Raw genomic sequence first — 21,028 nt, 5'->3', positions numbered from 1 at the left:
CAGATGCCGGAATGCAGTGTGAAGACCTCCGGAGCGCACGAAGAGTAGGTAAGCCTTTGTCTTTCAGATGCCGGAATGCAGCGCGAGGCGTTGGTGACAGCCGATGGACCAGGTAAGTGAAGAGCTGTCACTGAAGACCGTAATGCTAACCTGTTCTTTCTTGTCTTTATAGGTGTTGCTGAAGACTGGATTCAGGATGGTAAGCCTTTTTCCTTAGGCCCAGGATCAGATGCAGAAGACACGATGAGCGTTCTGCTGCAGAGGATGCAGAATAACGCAAAGCAAGATTCATCCATCGGGTGTGGTTTAAATAGCCTCCTGTAGTGCTTAGGTGTCTCCTTCCACAGCCACGCCTAGGTAAGAAAAGAGTTCCTGCTTTCCAGAAGAGTTCCAGTGTTCTGAACCTAGGGAGTGGCTCCTGCCCCACCCAACAGGAAAAGTAGTTCCAAACAGAAGAGGATCAGAGGCTCAACTGGCAGGCAAGTAAGCAGCATGGTCTGCTGCAGGTAAGTCCACCCAAGCATTATGAGCCCGGCGCTTCCAGCGCTGGGACTGGGCATATTTATGAGCCTGGTGCCACTGGCGCCAGGACTGGGTCCAAAAGGTCCCAATTGGGACTGGTTGGCACTCGGAACCTGGGTTATGGATCTGCTTCCAAGGGAGTTGGGAAAACCCTGACCTTTTGGAAGCAGAGATCATGACACTGTGATCCTTTCTGCAAAAGTCCCTCCAGTGTCCTGTCCCCTTAATGAAGGAATTCAACAACCAGGTTTTCGGCTACATATCCTGAAGGTCTCCTGCTGCAAAATCTTCTTCTGTGCTGCAGTACTTTGCTGGCTTGGGTATTTACTTACCTTAAGTCTCTTGTGATTCCTTTATAGTTATGGGTTTTTTTCTGTGATTGGGAGGCCTCTCGTCCATTTCACCCAGTCCCACTGCTGGAATCCTCCTTGGGAAGCCCCTGGACCCACAACTAACGCTAAAGTACGTACTTGTTCTAACAGTCTTCCATATGATCTCTGACTTTTGCTACTTAAGAACCTTTCCTGACCTGCCCGTTGGACACTAGACTCTAGAGACCCCTGCCCCCCCTTTTCTGCCACTGAGAAATCATGCTCCAAGAATAAGTGAAAGACCTCTAAGGATTGGGCCATTTGCCTAGAAAAGAGAATACGTGTTTAAAAGTTACTTAATTGCAAAAATGTTTGTTGGTAACTGTAACAGTTAGAAAAGTTATTACTTACCTTAGAAATAGTTCAGCCATTCTGAAAAGTAGATGTAAGGTTATTTTACTCGCCTGTAATGGCTGTGCCTCTTTCCCAAAGTAATGCTGTTGGCTTCACTAACTATTTCCTTCAGAGAATAGGTGTATATGTTTCCCAACTCGGTCTTGCTTCCAGACATACTGTGAACCTGTCCAGAATAAGTCTGCATGAGGTTTTACCTACTTAGAATAACCTTGAGTCATTCATAAAGTGTAACACTGGGTTTTGCTTTCTCTGGTCTGTTTTAGACAGACACACAAACAGTCTGAGGTTTATACCTGCCTTTAAGTTGCTGGTAGCTCCTTTTTAAAAGCGTTAAGGTTTTTTTCTTCCCTTGATGGAGCGGTTTGCCATTCTAAAATGAGGTACAAGAGTTATTCCTCATCTCAATCTGTGTTTTACTGATCTCAAAAGTACCTGTACTAGAATATTACATCCTTAGGTTTAACACACCTAGTATAACTGTGGGTTATCACAAAATAATGTATAGGTTTTGACTGTTCCTAGAATAAGCTTGTCACTATTCTGCAAACTATATTGTGTAGTTGAGATTACTAAGTGATGTCTTGCTGAGTATCACAGTACAACTGCTAGGGGTCTACTACCCTTATATTGCTGAAAGTAATCCAAAAAGTAACTATTGGTTTGACTTCCCTGGAACTCTTGTTCGGTGCTCCAAATAAGGTTGTAAGCTTTGGTCTGTGTGACTTCAAGAATAGTGTTGTTTCCTATAATGTGTTCATATGATCTGTGATGGTACTTATTTCGCCCAAGAATTATCTCGGCCTGCTTGTATTTAAATAAACCGTTTTTTTTACAATACATAGGGTTTCAGTGTTTTTTTGGACCATTTGTTTTAAAATGTCTTTGTATTGATTCTACAGCCCGCTCTCCCTCCTAAGATAAGCCTGGCTGCTCTGTCAACGCTACCCTGAACTCGGGTGGTACAGCCTTATACTAAGAGTGTGGTCTTGTACTGGCTCAGTTGAATGATCTTAGTAAACCCTTAGTTGAACTTGAGAAAAACTGTCCTAACGGGGGGTTCGGGAGTGAGGTGGGGGGGGTCATAGTTAAAGAACCCATTGATGAGGATTTGCCTTTGGCTATGGACATGAACCTTTCCGGCTCCCCAGTTCTATATGTGGATTCTCCAAACTCCTTGACTAATTCTTCAGGGTCTTCTGTTCAGCCGACCTTGCGTTGGTCATTTGGCTTACTGACTGTAGCCACTCTTACGAGACACTTTAAGCTATGCACACCACGTTGCTGGTTCTAGTAAAACTCTACGAATCTCTGAACACGAAGATTGTGGATCAAGTTTCCCTGTTGGCGTCTCTTAATACGGAAGTTGTATACATTGAGGGGTACTTGATATCAACGGAACACTTTGCAAGGCAAGCCTTGTTGAGCCTTCTGGCTCAGTCACTGGTGGCTGCGCTAGTAGAGTCTCCCCTTTCAGTGCAGGAATCTCTAGTGCCTGATGTTTTTTCTAAGCTGCAGGAAGAGGGGTTACACGTCGCAGTGGATGAGGTTGTTGCACCGGAATACATTTTGGCCGATGATCCCCTTCAGCAAGTTTTTACGATTTCTGGCATAAGCAGGGGGAGAGCCAAAGTTGGAGAAAAACTAAAAAAAACAAAGTGGGAACAGGTGCTAAAACCTTTGGCGCCAGGAAATTCTTCTGCACCTTTTCTACTCCTGGAAAAAGAACAAGGCTGCTCAAAAGAAACTTGCTGTGAAAGCAGTAATGACTGAACTTGCTGACCTTCGGGAGGAGGTTGGTCTGTCGCTTCTAGACTCTACTCATGACTAATTTGATAATGTATAACTTCTGAATGTTTCTGTATATTCAGAGGTTAATCATTATGATCAGCCGATTGAAACAAGTGGGCTGACGGTGGAATCGACTCCCCCTTGTGGAGGGAATCACTTAATACTGTTCCTTTAGCTTCAATAGATCACTGTATAAAGAAAGCAATTATACTAGATAAGGCCCAAGATCAACAGGTCTTTGACTTTAAGACTCTTGAACAGAAGAGATTAATGTGTAGTAAATCCCATTATTCTATGAATTCTCATCAGACAAATGATTTTTGAGCACATGGCTTTGGAAAAGAACCAGTTTACAATGAAAGGGGTCATATATATCTATCCTCATTGGGGCGGCAGCGGACAATTGGAAGATCAGATTTTAGACCGAAGTTGGCTCAGCTGGCTGTGGGGATCATTAAAAATGACTCTTTTGGGAGGAGGGCGAGAGTCAGCTCGAACCCTTATGTTGGAAAGGGTTGGGGATTGTCTGGATATGTTTACGCTGAATAGGCTAAATGTATTGAGGCTATTTGATTTGATTCAATCCTTAAGGGCTTTACCGTTGTGGGTTATTGCCCAGGCTGAATTTCTTACCCCATGGGAACTGGACTGAGTGAGATTGCATGTTCCATCTAATCTAGTTATTCAAGTATTGTTGGCATCCAGAGACCCACTTGGGTCTCGGGGGTTATAGACTGAAGTTCCTACAACCCAGCGTATTCTGCAGGGTTGAACGGCAGTGCTCCACTTTCCTTCAAAGACGAGGCGAGCCACTTTTTTGCCTCTGAGTCACTTGTTTAGTCGTCCCTTAATAAGCCTTGTGACATTGAAGTAATGACAACCACACCCTGGATTGATTCAGGGGATGATTGGGCCTGGTTGTCTGGAGCACTCATTTCTAGATCTGTTCACCAATACTCAACTCTGAATTATGCATTTACTCAAATTACAATGGGTTCTTGGAACACTTGTGGCCTCGCATCTTTTTTCTAAGAAAGATAAGACTTTTGTGGGCTCTTTATGAAGGATACCTGGTTGAGGGCAACCCCTAGCTGGAATGGGTATTCGCTAATTCTCTATCCAGCCTCAAAGGGGGAAGTGGCCGTCCTTCCTTCTGTTTGCTGACGTCATGTAGGAGCGGAAGTGGGTTTAGTTTGAGAACTTTGGTTGCACCAAATCCTTTTTTTCATTTGTCAAAACTGTTTCTTTTTAACAAACAGGGTATGGCACCATGGTACTATGCATTGTTAAATGTTTATTGGAATCACTTGGGTATAGGTGATGTAACGTTTTTTTGAGGCAGTCACAAAATGGTTGAGTATATGAACTGCTGACATGGACTTCTTGGCGGTGATTATAGCAGGGTATCTCAATATAAGATGTATTTCTGATGACTCTCGTAACTTAAATCCAAGCGCTAAGAGGTGGTTAGCCTTAATGGACGACAGGGCTTTCCGCATGTTGAACAAAAACATCAAGGGCGTTATTCTGGCACACCCTACAAGCCAGTGTTCGGCCGGTTCTTCCATTATTGACTATTTCTTTGTTTCTTGTGGGTTTTTGACAATGGTTGAATTTTCTATAACCCCACAAATAGTGATCACAGTTTCAGTCACTAGATGGGCTGACCTAGCTCCAATTCAAACAAGGGATTTCAATCAGCAGTATGTGTTGTCTTGTCCGGGAGAAATCGTTTTATGTGGACACAGGGGTCGTTGTCTGCCTTGCACTCATTGATGATCAATCTATATTCAAATGCTCAAGGGGCGACGAAATGCTCAAGGGGTGATGACTGAGGACGATGTAGACTATACTACCTGTCTTAATCTTTTTGTAGTGAAGAGTGTCCCCTTTTCTCAAAATGCATTTTCTATTAAGCGTATTTTTGATGCTGAAGTGCAATCCAAGAAAAGTAAATTGAGATGTATGAGGGCCTTGCTGGCTAGAAACAGCCAATCGATTTCATGTGAATTTTAGTCACTAAAACAGAAATATAAGAATTCCTGTAGAGGACACTGTGCCAGGCTGGTACTCGGGGATGCTTAGAAAATGCTGCAGGCACTAAGTTCTAAAAAGAATGTGGAAATCTGGTCCATTCTGAATTCAAATAAGGTTGATGAACTGCCTCTGCAAATGAACCCGATTGACGGAGAAGGCTGGGTCTCTTACTTCTCTAATACTTTTGGTATTGACATCTTCGGATGAAACTAATTTGTGGACGGACTTGTGTATTTGGGAGTTATCCTTTGACCGGGAGAATTTGCTGTATTTTATTAAGATGTCTGCTAATTCCACAGCCCGGGTCCTGATGGTCTATCCAACGTATGTTTGTCCCACCAGAGGCCTGAGTAGAAATACTAATTGCTGTTTTCCAAGGTAGTTGTAACACTCTCTTTGCCACTCTCAAGGAAAAGATCAATACATGTTCAAATTTTCAAAAAAGGTCTGAGAGGATCCACATAGTTGCCGCCAGATAGCCCTTCTGGACGCCCCAGGCAAAATCTTGGTCAGGCTACTTCTGAGAGATCTGCTCGGATGGGACAAGGAGTCTTTGATTCTAAAAAAATCTGGTTTTGTGGCAGGTGTAAGGACCTCTATTAATTTGATGGCCCTTTCCTCGATAAAGAAGAGTCTTAAACTCTGGTCAACCAGCCTATTTAGCATTTATAGATTTTAAATTGGCTTTGTAGTCAGTAGACCGAGCATTGTTGTTTACCAAGTTGAATAACTGGGGTTGTCCTTTAAATCTTTTACCCATAATACAAGCATCTTATACGGAAATCTCAATCCAGGTGAGGCTGAACCAGCAAATCTATTCCCACCTATAGAGGACTAAAGCAAGGGTGCATTTTGGCCCCAACTTTATTTAATCTCTTGATTGCTGACTTAGGTGATTATCTAAACCCGGTGCGCTCCTTCCCTCCAAGACTGGGTGGTCTGTCATTGGCGTGGCTTTTATATGCAGATGATTTCGTTTTTATTAGATCAGGTAAAAATGGCTTTCCAGTAAATGTAAATAAATCGGATATTATGACTTTATCCACAAAAAAGCAAGGGGGGGGACTATCATTTACTTGGGCTTGAATAAGGCATCTTTGCGACTTATACACAAGTATAGATATTTGTGGGTCTGTACCAATGACAGTATTCGAGAGATCCCCTATATTGAGAAATTGAGAGTGAAAGCAAAGACAGCGGCTGCCCACGGCCAAATTATACATGGGAGATAACGAAAGTTCTCCAGAATGGCGTATCGCATGGATTCACATTCTCATGAATATTCCCCATGTCAGGCTGGGAATCCTTGGTAAAGAAAAAAATCAGTTTAATTTCTGAAATGTTTTTCTCCTAACAACCAATCACTGAGCTCTGGGTCATACTCCCCAACCCCCCCCCCCCCAGCCAATGACTTCCCTCTTCCTAAGACCCTCCTCTGGCAGCCATCTTCAGATTTTTACTGCACGTTCAAGTGTTGGGAGTCCTTGTGTTTAGCACTCAAGCTTTTACTGGGTTTTGCGCTTTTTGGAAGAGTATTACTCTATTTTTCAGTCAATCGGGCCTTGTGCTCCATCGATTAACAGGGACCCGTTTTTCATATTCTTCGGCGCCCCTCAAGTGTGGATTCCACAGAGTTTCTTCGTGGATGCTTCCAAAAGATTCTCAGACCTACGCCGCGTGGACCATGTCGGAGGATAAGGATTCAACTCCCCTGTTCAGGATTAGTTCCTGCTGCGGCTTGCGGAATGTCTTTTCGGACGACAAGCATTCAGAGTGCCTCTACTGCCTGTAACCGACGCACAAGCAGGAGGATTGTGCGTTTTGCTAGGTGGGTCCCAGCAGCATGCCTCTCGCAGTTCCAAGAAGTCTGAGCAGGCTTCTAAGACCTTTTGAGGGCACCCCTCCCGCGGGGGTCTAACAGAATGCTTAGCACCGCAAGTACACTGCCACCGGGAGTGCTGTTGCGGCGGGCTCCTCGGCTGCCAGGGTGCGATAAATGTCTCCAGCCTCCGTCACCAGTCAAAGCTCAGGATCACTGGCCAAGAGAAAGTTGGATTACCGGGCAAACTCGAGGAGAAGTCCAAGCCCGTCCTACTGGAGAAGGCCAAGGGGGAGCGGGGCGCGGATCCCCCCACCCCTTAAGGAGAATGCCAAGCAGGAGAAGGTGCCGGCCCTGCCCGTGAAGGCCCAGGTACACCTGGCGAATGGCCAACCTTCCATGGAGGGTGTGGCGGCTTCGCTTGCGAATGGCCGCCGAGACGGCTTCATATGATGCGACCCCGAAAACGAGGGTGTCCCTTCCTCCCAGGAGGGAGGATGTGTTCCGGCCCATATAGAAAACCCTAGAGAAGAAGTCGGTCATCTCCCCGAGGCCTTCCCCTCTGGAGGTGAAGATGGTTGGGGGGAGGTGGGGTGGGCCTCCAGGGTACAGATATCTCCTCTGAGGAGGAGCTCACCGTTCTGCAATCCATCCAGGAGGAGGAAAATGTTGGAAGCAGGCCCCACGGCGAGCGCGCTGAGGAAGGCGACAACGAAGGTGATGATGGTGAGGACACCGTCGAGGAAGAGCAGCAAGGCGACGAGGGCCTGGGCTCCCAGGCGGTGGCTTCTTATATCAGAGCAACGAGGCAAAGAAAAAGACCATCCTCAATGTCCAAGCAGGAATGAACCGACCGTGGCCTTGGGCCCCCACCCGTGCACCCCAGTGGGAGGCTGGCTGGCAAACTTATTCAGCTTGTGGAAGACCATCTCCACCGACCGTTGAGTGCTGGACGCTCTCGCCCACGGACACACCCTGGAATTTCGACAGAAGTGTCCCAAATACCACCGTTGGCCCGGCAGTAAAACCATGTCCCTCACCTGCTGCTGGAGGTGCGGGCCATGTTAAGGAAAGGCTCGATGGAGCTCGTCCCAAAGAGGCTCCTGGGCTCCAGAGTGTACTCTGGGTACTTCCTCGTGAAAAAGACGACCGGAGGCTGGAGGCCCATCCTTTGTCGACTAAACAAGTACATCAAGTCCCAAAAATTCCAGATGGTCACTCTTCAGCACATGCTCGGACAGCTGGAAGAGGGGGGACTTCTGTCGTCGCTGGACTTGAAGATGCCTAATTCCACATTCCCATTCACAAGGGGCACCGCAAGTTCCTGCGATTTGTGTTTCAAGGGAAGAACTATCAATTCAAGGCCCTTCCCTTCGGATTGAAGTCGGCGCCAAGGGTTTTCACCAGGTGCCTGGCTCCGGTAGCGGCGCAGCTGTGACTGCGGGAATCCACGTCTACCCTTATCTGGATGACTGGCTCATTCTAAGTACATTGCCGTCGACCACACAGCGAGGACCGTTCGCCTACTGACGGATCTGGGGTTCTCGGTGAACTATGCAAAGTCCTGCTTGACTCCATCGCAGGACGCGCTGTTTCTGGGATCCTGACTCAACACAGTGTCATGCCTGGCGTCTCTGTTGGAGTAGAGGATAGCGGCCATCTTGGGTAAGGTACAACGGCGTTTGGCCCTGAACGTCATCACAGTGAGGTCCATCAAGTCACTGCTTGTTATGATGTCATCATGCATCTACCTTATCGGACTATGCAGGCTATGGAAGCGTCCACTACATGAGTTACTCGATGCCGTTGGATACAAGTGTCGGAAAGCTTCCAGGACAAGATTGCACTCGACAAGAGCTTCCGTCGAGCGATACGGTGGTGGGGTGTTTGCGCTCATCTTTCTGGAGGCGTGGATTTCCCAACCCCACCACACCAGGAGACTGTCACAACGGACGCCTCCCTGGAAGGATGGGGAGCTTACACTGGATGTCTTCATGCAAAAGGCATGTGGCTGCCGGAAGAGAAATTGTTGCACATCAATGTGTTGGAGCTGCTGGCTTTGTTTTGGGCACTCACGTTTTTCCTTTTGTCCCTCAAGGGCAAGGTGGTGCGTGTCTTTATTGAGCTTTTAAACATGGTAGACATCAAACACTGACCTTGGCAAATCATAATACGACACAATTCATTATCTGCTTGGCATGGCGCTCGGATTGTTCAGGAGTTGGGTGAGTGCGACTCTCCCTCCCAGCGGAAATGCGATCCATGCGTGGTAACAGTCGCAGTCCCTCATCTATGCATACTCCCCCAATAGAAATGTATTACATTTAGTAACTATAAAACAGTCAACGCCAGAATTAGCAGACTAGGATGCATCGCACAGTTCGGTTTACGTGTCGTCTGGTGCCGTCGGCGAATGTGGAACACTCCGCCAGGTGGTAGTGCATCCTCCCGGGAATCAATCCATCCAGCAGGTGATTGGGGGTTTGTGAGTGAGTCCTGGGTAATGTTCTGCATAGGTCCTGAATGGTGCCAAGATGTTTCGGAAGGGATTTAGGTTGCCCATGCGAAGTGCTGTAATCTTTTCCGCTGTGATGACGTCCCAGCACTTAGCCCACCATAGCGGGATAGAGGGTCCTTCGGGGTGCTTCCAAAGTCGGGCGAGAGCTATTTTGGCCACTGTTAGCAGATGTGTGCTCAGGTGGACCATGTTCCCCGACAGTGGCATGTCCCTGTCCCCCGTGTCACCACAATGTTTTACATCAGCAAGCAGGGGGGGGCACCAGATCCCCAGTGCTCTCCAGAGAAGTGCATGACCTATGGCACTGGGCCGTCGCCCAGGGGATGTTCCTCATCCCGTTTCATCTGGCAGGATATGATAGTTATTTATATAGCGCCTATACACAATGTAAGACAAGGGAGGGAACAAGGGAAAATACAATGACATTCTTACAGGCCATGAACAGTAAGGATGTGAAATTAACTATCGTACTCGGCCTGATGACATTTCAGATAGTGCAAGAGCTAAGATATAGATAAGGAAGGGAGGGGGAGAGTGGGAAGGAAATGGAAACAGAATGGCGACTCCAGTACTAGGCCTGACGGCATTTCTGGTAGAGCCGGAGAAAAACAAAAGGTGAGGGAGAGGGGTGCAGAAAGGGAGAGGAGGAACAAAACAAGTGACTACCGTACTAGTCCTGACAACGTTTCAGATAGTGCTGGAGGGACAGGGGGGGGGGGGTAAGGGGATGGGGGAGCGATGGACGAGGTTGCTATCATACTAAGTCCATGGACAATTCTGATGGAGTAAGTGCGTAGAGGAAAGTAAGGGGAGGATGGGAGGAGATGGGAAAAGGGAGAGGAGAGGAGAGAACAGAGAGTAAGCAGTCAAAAAGAGTGGAGAAGCAAGAGGGGAGGGCAAATACAACTGCAGTAGTCGGTAGTAACACATAATGTTGAAAGCCAGGATACAAGATGAAAATGGGAACAACATTATTCAGGGTTACCATGAGTACAAGATGCAAAGGAAGTCAAGCATGAGAGTTGAGAAAGGGTAACGCACCATTAATCAATGAAGTCCATAAAAGTAAAATCCAGCATTGGCCACAAGACGGTGATGCTGAAACCAGAATCTAGCAGGACAGACTCCTGTGTGCGGGAAAGGGGGGGGCACAAGGGAACAACACGGGGGACCAGAGAGTGTGGGGATGACCTGTGGGGACAGAGAATGTGAAGGAGTGAAGAACAGTCGCTGACTCCCTCAGCAGGGAGCTACGCGCTTGCCATGAGTGGGAACTTCGGCAGGATCAAGTGGATCCCCTGTTCAGCAGATGGGGCAATCCCCAGATCGATCTATTTGTGACAGCAACGAACACCAAGTGCTGGAGATTCGTCAGCAGGTTTCCCCAGTCGGGGAGCATGGGGGACGCGTTCTCATTCCCCTCGGACGGCCTGTTTCTGTATGCGTTCCCTCCATTGCTTCTTCGACTAGTCAATCAACTCAGTCGGTCCCGGTGCAGGATGATCCTCGTTGCACCGGCGTGGGTGAGGCAGATCTGGTACCCGGACCTTCTAGACATGTCAGCGTCACCTCCAGTCAAGCTTCCGGTGGTTGCAGATCTTCTCGCCAGGGAGGGAGGCGCAATTCTGCACCACCACCCAGGATCGCTGAACCTGAAGAACTGGCCCCTGCAGCATTAGGGTTCGGGGCTTATGATCTCCCAGCAGACTGCAAGGAGGTACTTGCCACGGCCAGCGCATAGGCTACTCTTAAATGCTACGGACAAATGGAAGAGGTTTGCTTTTTGGTGCCGTACACAGAAGATGGACCCTCTACGAGTCACGGCTCCGCATGTGCTGCTGTATTTGCTGCTGTTGGCCAAAGCAGGACTGGCCCATGCCTCCATCAAAGTTCATATGGTGGCTATTCGTCGTTATGGTCATACTGCCTGGTTAAGGAGTTTGTAAAAGTACTTTTTCGTTCATTCCTGCCGGTGAAGGTGCCAGCCCCGGCGTGGGAACTCGATGTGGTACTTACTAGGCTCATGGGCCCTCCATTTGAACCTATGCAGACAGTCCCACCGAAGTTTGTCGTGGAAGACAGCGCTGCTCGTAGCCATCACCTCTGCACGACGAGTAGGTGAGATTTAGGCCCTGTCCTGTACGCCACATTATTTGATGTTTCATGCCCAAGGTGCCGTCTGACTTTCATTTAAACGAGCCCTTGGTGTTACCTGTATTTTTTCCGATTTTATTTATTTATTTATTTATTTTTTGACGCCAGCTGAGAGGACTTTGCACTCGCTGGATGTGGCTAGAGCGCTGAAGTTCTGCGTTGACCGCACAATGAGTTTCCGGAAGACTTTGCAACTTTTTGTGAACTTTGGTTCTGTGGACCATGGGAAGGCCCTCTCCAAGGCTTCCATTTCCAGGTCGCTCTCCGGCTGCATCACCCATTGTCTGTTTGGCAAACCGACAGTTGCCTGACTCCCTGAGAGCACATTCGACCAGAGCGATAACTGCAACTACGGCGTTCCTGTCTGGTGTGCCCCTGCTGGACATATGCAGGGCTGCTACGTGGAGGTTGACACACACCTTGACGAGATTCTACTGCGTTGACGTATTCCAGAGAGGAGTCCAGAGTCGGCCAAACAGTGCTGCGCAAACTGTTAGCTTGAAGGTGAGCCTGGTGAGGAGGTAAGAGATGCTTATGTTGAGCCATGCCCCCTTCCGTTGTTGTGCATGTGTATACTGCTATGTATTCTTTATTCATGAGCATGTGAATCCATGCCAGACCCCATGCTTCAGAAGGAACAAGTTACTTACCTTTAACTATTGTTCTCCAGCATGGGTCTGGCATGGATTTGCATGCGAACCCTCCCGCCGAAGCCTTGCACTTCTTTGCCCCACCCTCCCTTTTCTGTTGCACTTTCCCCCCTTGCCCTTGCCCTTTCCCATGCACTTGCACGTTCTCAATGTCACTGGGCCTAGTAAGATTGTTTGTTTTTGTTTTCTCCCCTGCTCCCCCTCCCTTTGCCTGGTCGCGGTCTGAAACACCTGTGTATGGGCGCGATATAAATAAAATATATCATATCATACCCCTCTGCGGCTCTTGTCTTGGTCCTACTGCCACTTTACGTGCTACCAAATCTGAAGATGGCTGCCAGAGATGGGGCTTACTTAGAGGGCAGTCATTGGCTGTGGGCAGTATGACCCAGAGCTCAGTGATTGGTTGTTGGGAGAAAGACAGTTCAGAGATGAAACTGAACTGAGATTTTCTTTACCGAGGATTCCCAGCCTGACTGGGAATATTTATGAGCATGTGAATCCATGCCAGACCCCTGCTTGAGAACAAAGTTATAGGTAAGTAACTTGTTCCATTTCGTGTCTTCCTTTTATGTATTATAAACAAAGTAGTCCCAACGTTGATACATGGCGCAGAAACTAAATTATTGCTGACAGATATCAACTGCAATAGAGTTGAAGGTCTTCGCTGGAAGACGATACTTGCCCTAGCTCCAGGCGTCCCAATTCGAATTATTCGATATGAGCTGTGCCTTCTTTCATTTGCTATGATGGTGAGGTGCCAAGCTTGGATTCTTCTAAGGAATGCTTTTTGGTAATTACCGATGGGAGTTTCTCCACTGTAGCAGATCTTTTACAGCTAAATCAAATCGATGGGCTCATAAATGGAGGGATGATTTCTACCAGGTGATGGAGGCTGCGAGTGTTCATATGGATTCTCTTATGTTAACACTCGACAGAGCAGTGTGTAAATTGTGGTGACATGACTGGATCCAAACTTTTTTTTTAATGTTCAATGGGAGAATAAGGCGTTTAATTGTAGTCCCTGTGAAATTTCCCTGTCACAGATAATGGAATTGTTTTTTGAGACTTTTTAATGTATGTGCGACACAGGAGTTGTTGGGTACGAGAGCTAATTGGCCTATCTCTCAAAGGAACTGTCGTTTATGTAATGGTCTGAGGCAGAAACGTTAAGACATATATTGATATCTTGTCCCAATTTAGTAGTTAAAAGTAATATCTGGTTAAGCATTTTAATAACTTTGTGATTTTAACATAAGCGAAAGTGTGGGCGATTATTTTTAGTGGTCAACAGCTCACTTTAATTTTAGATCTCATTTTATTTATATTGGATATTGATATTTTACATACGTTTATTTGAAGTAGTTTACTTCTTGTTCGGGCTTTTAATGAAAATGTATTGATTCTTAAATAATCAAAATGTTTTGTTAATCTGTTACTGTTTTTAGCTACATTTTTCTTTTTATTCTTTTTGTATGGTGATTGTAAGGCCCAAAATTTCAGACAAAAGAATTATTTTTTGATATGTTTATGTTGACATAAATCTGTTCTTTTTGCATGTGTTTTTTCTTAGGAAACAGTGATTATTTAGTGCAAAAGGATTTATTTTAACCCAATGCGCTTAAATACATTGTTTTAAACTAGTTAAAATAACATGATTATTATTTTTTGGCCCGAGTGGGTATTTTAGAGGGGGTTTGAGAAGTCTGACGGTGAACTGGGAAAGTAGGCTCAGTGGCGGAATAAGTTGTGCATTTTGAAAGTCGCAAGAAACCAAAGTATTTTTCACATTGTAGCACGTGTGTGAGGGAGGGAAGGAGGGTGAGAGCAGAATCTGTATGATTTTGTTATTTCGTCACTCCCCCGTCATTCATTGCACTTCTCCATCAGCATAGTTCCGGGCAGAGGAAGGGGGTGCTAGTGGCCCATTCAACAGGAACTTTTAGATGGCTTAATTTGCCAAAATTCATTTTTTTCCAGCTCTGATTGAAGGGTGCCAGCTACAACCCAAGATTTGTTCACCTAGTGTTTAGACAGTTTACGCTCCCCTGTTGAAAAACTTGTTATGCACAGAGGGAAATTCTGGATTGTATTTGACAGGATAACTTAAATGTTTACATAGTTGGGAGTTTTGTTTTCACTCATGAATGCCCTTTGTCATGTTGGGTTAACGCTGCAGCAAGATTTGCATTAAAATGACATGGATTGCATTTTCTGATAAAGTTTTGTGCTCTAGTTTATTTATGCACTGTTCACCTATTTTTATAGTTGCATGAACAATATGAAAAGTGCCAACGACAACTGAAAGACTTAATCCATAAACTGAAAGAACTGCAAACTCAGGTATGTTTTTTTTTCCCATTTCCCCACTGACCGTTTGGCTGGTTTCAGCAAAGGGTAATAACTGCACAAATTAAGAGATTAATACAATTGAGCAGGCGCTGCCCAAAGCATAGTCTTTCAAGCTTGACACAAATCCTTAAATTGCTACTGATGCATGACTGAGTGCATAATAAAATGATCTTCTGCTCTATCCTGTCATTATTTTGCTTTCTGCAGACTGTGGTGTTGTTCGGGAGAATTCCCATTCTAAGGCTAATTTCCCTTTCCTATAGAGTCCCCCAGCAGCTTTGCTGGATTTGAAGGGTTTGTTTCTTTCTCCTGCTAAGAGTGAGACTTTTTCCCACTCTTAGGCAGATTGCTATGTGAGGTTTAGGCTATTTTTGTACTCATGGTCTATGGGGTTTTTCTCACCCTCATAGGTATCATCTTTTTACATGTGTGTTACACAGCACCCTCAGTGCAGTGACACAGGGGTGTCCTAGTGACCCCCAAACATAGACTCCATACCGTGGGACTGACTACTGTCTCCCAGGGCATGTAAAGTCCCTATTGACTTTACTAGTCAATCTTTATGAACTAAAGCAGTACAACCCAACTTACTATGGAAGTACTGGGAAGGGCTAATAGTTTTTCCCTGGTGTTCATTTTCGAGAGGGTACCGTACAGTCCCCCTCTCAAAAGTTTCTGGCTGGTGGCAGTGGTTACTACCAAAAATATTCTACTGCAAATATTTCCCTATGGGATTTTCCCATTGTTCGAGGCTACCACTTTTACTGACAGCCTCTAACATACTGCTGGTTTATTTTTTATATTAACTTTACTTCGGTAGGTTTTATTTGCCAGAACTTTTATAATAATTCTTTCTCGTGTCTTTCTCTGTGATCCTAACCCAGGTCGGGGATTGTTTTTTTTCGTCCTTTTCGCAGGCTTCTGCCAAGAAGCCCTCCTTTCGGCGCCACTGAGTCTGGGGTAGACCCATTGCGTAGGAGGAGGAGTAGGCCCCCTGGACAGGTTTGCCTAAGCAACCCAAGTCGCACTCTGCCCTGATAGGCTGGAGGGTCTCCCGCCAGGATGACCACTCCACTGTGTGAGTGACAGCTAGGCTGTATGAATGGGGGTCTTTCTGCATAAAAGCCCGGTCCTGAGGACTGGAAGAGCAAGACGTCGCCACTGGAACTAAGAAGCTGAAGAAGAGAGAAGCCAAAGACATCTGCAACAACTGAACCCCTGGTGAAGCCCTGCTGCAGCATCTCACCACTTTTCTCCACACAACGAGAGAAGATCTTCATCTGCAAGAGCCTTCTTCCCTTGATCTGGTGGGGCCAAGCAGTTTGCCAATCGCCTTCCAGGACCTGCCTTGGTCGAATCGCCAGTGCCCTGCACTCGGAGACTGGATAGCCAGGCACCAGTCCGCCACAACCGCAATTTAAAGGAGCGTACCTTTTTTAATCCGTTTCGGTATCACTGCGGCTGGCTTCTTCCCTGGGCTGTGCAGTAACTTGAACCTTCCTCCACGACGAGAGCCTCTCCTCCTCCGCTGGACAACACGAACTGCAGGAACTGCCAGGAACCATGGCCACCACAGGAGCCCCTTCTACTTTTTCAGGTACATTGTTCCACCAGGCCTCCCGTTTTGCGGGGTACTACTAAAGGTGTTTGAAATCCTTTACCTACCTCCTGGGTTGGCCGCCCCTATCGACTAACATTATCTTTTACCTTCTGCACCCTCCTTTTGAATCGTTAAACCAAAGACTTGACTGCAGCTACTAGAACATTTTGATGCTGGGCACATTGCCATGTACCACTAACTCTGGCACAGGTCTATTGACTTTGGCTAAATCTGTTACAACTGCCTTCACTAGATTGCCTTTCACCCTCAACTGTGTTGGTGCACCAAAAACTCTTATATCTACTCTTCCTTCCCTCTTAAGTATTGTTGAAGTGCCATTTTGCTCGGTTTTCACCAATGTATGACCATTGCTAAAGTGCTACCTTGCCTAACTTGTTCACAATCCACTTGGGAAGTGTTGCTAGAGTGTTTAAGAGGTTAACTCTGTATAACTTGTACTTTCCCTCCCTTTTGAGAAATTGTTAGAGTGCCATTTCTGCTCACTTTACACTGTCATTTTGCTCAGTTTTCACTATGGCTCAAACTTGTCTACAATTTAAATAGGGAGTTATGTATACTTTTCTTGACTATTTTGACTTGCTTTAATAAGAGTGATTGATGTGTTGAACTAGAAGTGTGTAAAATAAATATATATATTCTTTTTAATACAAAGCTTTGGTCAGTGTTTCCGTGTACCATAGTATTGTAGTCCTATTGTGTAAACCCTGAATACTACTCATCTCCCTCTTGAGATAAGTCTGACTGCTTAGCCACAGCTACCAACTAAATCTTTGTGGTACAGACTGATACCAAAGGGGATTTATTGCATATACCTGTAGTCTTAATCTTCTGTAGTTTTCCCCAAGGGAACTGCACAGGATTCCACCTAACAGTTGGTGAGTCACGTTTTCAGGTGCGAGTTTGCAATAGCCACCCACCCTAGCCGTTGCTGACAGCTGTTTGACCGGTGAAACTGTGCTGTTTAATAGGAATATTGAAAAGCGTCTCTCTTTAAAACATTGCCTGTTATTTTCTAATGAACCCTACTAGTGAATATTTTGGTCATAATAAGAATGTTACACTTGTATTATTCAGCAAAGTACATTATCAGAAGCTAGAATAACTATATACATTTTCGTTTTTTTGCATTTTTGCAATTAATGTTTTATTAGACCCTTCCATCAACACAATGATCCAAAAGCACAAGTGAGCAATGATCACATAGAAGCATAGAATAACAGTGCCGATCAGTGCACATCATTCACATGGACTTAAAGTGTCACTGGTAACAATAAACAGAACAACAAAAAAGGAAAATGTTAAAATATGAGATTGGAGACCTACAACCAGGAGGGTGAAGTGCTGGAGCTAAAGGAGTAGTGGAACACAAATAATCGATCTTATATCAAGTATGCGGTCTATTATGTACACTGTGTGACAAACCCGCACTTACTAGTCCCCCAGACAGAGATGACAAGCGTTACAATGCTTGGGCCAAGAAGGTTTTCTCTGCATGAAGTATGGCCCTAAAGTCAGCAAATGCAATATGCACGTTGGCCAGATTCACTCACACTATCTGGGAATGTCTAGCAATGGCGGGTGATCATATCCCCGAAGGGGAGGAAAGGGACAGATTTTTAAATCTAGTCAAGGATTGGAAAGATGCAATGTGCAAATCCCTACAGACCGGTCTTGACACCGCTGACAGCATCTTCAGGTCCATGGTGGCTAGTACAGTTATGCGCAGATTTGCCTGGTTAAGAAAATCTGGGTTTGTCCAGATGTGCAATCCAGATAACTTAACATGCCCCATGATGGCACACATTTATTAGGTAGCAAGGCTGACGAGAGCCTGGAGAAATTACAGACCTCTAAAGACCTCTAAAGCAGCTGCAAAATCTCTTGGTGCTGCTATTAGACCGACGCAAAACTGGCACACCTTGGAGGGGTATGTCCTTTTGCTTTTACTCCTCAGTTGGAAGGGGGAGGGGACAGTCCAATCAAAGAGGTCAGGAAAGACGTGGACGGAGAAGAGAGACTAGAACCACCCAGAGTGCGGCTGCTTTACCATCAGCCACACCCCAGCCACCTCAAAACCTCTGAGGTCTTAGTTCACAAGGCCCATAGTGGGAGACAGACTCGCACTGCATGTGAAAGAATGGCGAGGCATTACTTCTGATGTATGGGCATTGGAAACAATTGCCCAGGGTTACTGCCTTCCCTTTCTAAAAAAGCCTCAGTCATCCACCGGGGGAACAGCTCTTTTAAAGTCTCAGATCTGCTCCTTATGCAGGAAATACTAACCCAGCTGGAGAAAGGTGCTATAGAACCAGTACCTGTAGCAGAGAGGAACAAGGGTTTGTACTCCCCGTATTTTCTAATTCCAAAAAAGGACGGAGGATTGTGATCCATCTTGGACTTTAGAAACCTGAACAAGTTCCTCAGGAAGGACAAGTTCAAGATGGTTACCCTTTCTCAAATCCTTCAGGCCCTCCAGCTGCAGGACTGGATGGTAGCATTGGGCCTTCAGGATGCTTACTTTCATGTGCCAATCCATCACAAGAACAGAAGGTACCTGAGGTTCACTGTTGGCGGTTCTCATTCTCAGTTTCAAGTTCTGCCATTTGGGCTGATCTCAGCCCGAGGGTTTTCACCAAGTTAGTGGCAGTGGTGCAGCGAGCCTCGGGAGAGGGGGGGGGAATTCACGACTACCCCTACCTGGACGATTAGCTGATCAGGGCACATTCCCCTGAACAGGCCCTGGAACATCTCTGACCCACCTGTCACTCCCTTCACAGACTGGGTTTCTCCCTCAACTTCAAGAAGTCTCACATGATACCGTCTCAAAAGCTCCTTTTCATTGGAGCAGTCCTAGCTGCATCCCTGGGAAAAGCTTTGCCACCAGAGGTGAGGGCTCAAAACATTCTGCAGATGGTCACCAAATTACGGAGTGCCCAGCGTCTCCGGCCTGCGACTTTCTGAGGTTTCTTGGCCTCATGGCATCCTGCCTTTTTCTGGTGACAGAGGCGCGCCTGACAATGAGATCTCAATGGTCTGAATTCTCAGGCAGGATGTCAGATCTCCTTCAGGTTCCAAGCAGAGTCGCTCAGGGTCTCCTGTGGTGGGCCTGTGAGGACAACATTTTGAAGTGAGAACTTTTTTGGCAACCATGGCCGGTGATGAAGGTAGTAACGGACATCTGACTCTCAGGGTGGGGTGAGCGCATACCAACGGCGTGACAATCGGCGGTCCATGGTCTCCATTGGTGTCCAAACTACTACATATTCACCTGTTGGAGCTGAGGGCAATCAGACTAGTGCTGAAGTCCTTTCTGACCTCGGTGTGGGGGAAGAACGTTCCAATAATGACAGACAACGCAGTGACCATGTACTACCTCAACAAGAGAGGTGTAGGGTCACTACCACTGTGCAGAGAGGCAATGCAGCTCTAGTTCTGGGCAATTCAAGAAGGAATCTCCTTATCAGCAGTTCACCAAGATGGGGAAGAGAACACGACGGCGGAAGCTCTGAGCAGGTAGAGCAGTTTCCCACGAGTGGGAAACTAGCTCAGTAAGTCTTTCAGGAGAGCGTCACCGTTTGGGGAACCCCTCAAGTGGATCTGTTCGCGACCGGTGTCAACCGGAAGTGCGAACGGAATTGCTCAAGGGAATTTCTCCTAACAGGAGCTCTAGGCGGTGCGTTCGTAGTAGACTGGGAGTGTCCTCTCCTGTATGTATTTGCTCCAATCACTGGCATTAGTCAAGTCATCAGGAGGTTGAGAAAGTTCAGGAAATCCATTATCCTAATTGCTTTAGATTGGGCTAAGAGGACGTGGTACCTGGACCTTCTAGACACGTCCATCTGCCCTCCTATACGTCTGCCACAAAGATGGGACCTTCTCGAGAGAGAGAATGGTCGGGTTCTCCATCCAGAGGTCAAGACTCTCAATCTTCGCGCATAGTTTCTGAGAGGTTGCGATACAAGGATTGCGACCTCTCAGAAGATGTAATGGAGATTTCAATTTCTGTAACGCTCACCTGATATCCACGGAGACGCCACTCAGTCTGGTTGGACCACTTCCGACCTTGATCCCCGTCCCTTGGACTCTTGTTCGGCCGAGGACCGGGTCTGAAAACACAGGAATTTGGGTTTAGTTTTATTGTCTCTTCCGGCCCTAAGCCCACCTCCCTTGTGGTCCCAACGACCCCCTTGATACACTCCTCACCTTGTTTTATTATATGGTGTGCTCTCCGTCCTGCTGTTCTGTGCAGGGACACGTTGTTGGATGGGCACGGTGCAAACTAGTTGCTTCACTGGTGCGGGCTCTCGGAGTCCAGACCTGCTGCGACTCCTGGTTGTCCAGGTAAGACTGCTTGTTTGGCAGTTTGTTGTTTACTTTGCATTTACCCCTATTAACGTCTCTCCTTCTTCCTTAGGTGCAAATGGAGTTTTGGTGGTGCTGTGCTGCTTGGGGCTGTGCACGAGATGGTAAGTGAAAGCGCAATGCGCAGCGCTATGTGCCTTATATGCTGACCTGTTTGTTCTTTCCTTACAGGCTGCTGCGATGTCCCGGAATGGATGCTGCCCAGAAGATGAAGAGCGGTGAGTAAAGCGTAGCACGTGCCGTCGCCTTGATCTCTGTGTGCTAATCAGTGTTTTGTTCCCTCTTGCAGGTCATTAAAATGGCCTGGAATGGACGTGGGCCAAGGAAGAGTCAACCCCAGGTAAGCGTGCCCTTATTTTGATTGTTTTCTATATTGGAGAATAAACGCTTACTAATGCTGCTTTTCCGTTCTCTTTTCTTCTCAGGTGCAGCTTTCCAAATCGAAGGAGCATTCGCCGAGCTGGTGTATATTCAGGA

At 46.5% G+C, this 21,028-nt stretch overlaps 1 protein-coding gene across 4 annotated transcripts in view; it reads left to right on the top strand.

Annotated features, from left to right (window-relative positions):
- Positions 1–21,028, top strand: part of CASP8AP2 (caspase 8 associated protein 2) — a 558,668-nt gene that overhangs the window by 262,785 nt on the left and 274,855 nt on the right. For all 4 annotated transcript variants that reach the window (XM_069606478.1, XM_069606480.1, XM_069606477.1 and 1 more), the window contains one exon: positions 14,485–14,559. In XM_069606478.1, coding sequence (XP_069462579.1) covers positions 14,485–14,559 — 75 coding nt within the window. The remainder of the gene's footprint in view (positions 1–14,484; positions 14,560–21,028) is intronic.

Source organism: Ambystoma mexicanum, chromosome 4p (assembly GCF_040938575.1).
Source record: "Ambystoma mexicanum isolate Mex_15411 chromosome 4p, UKY_AmexF1_1, whole genome shotgun sequence".
NCBI lineage: Eukaryota > Metazoa > Chordata > Amphibia > Caudata > Ambystomatidae > Ambystoma > Ambystoma mexicanum.
This window is presented reverse-complemented; position numbering and strand designations above follow the sequence as displayed.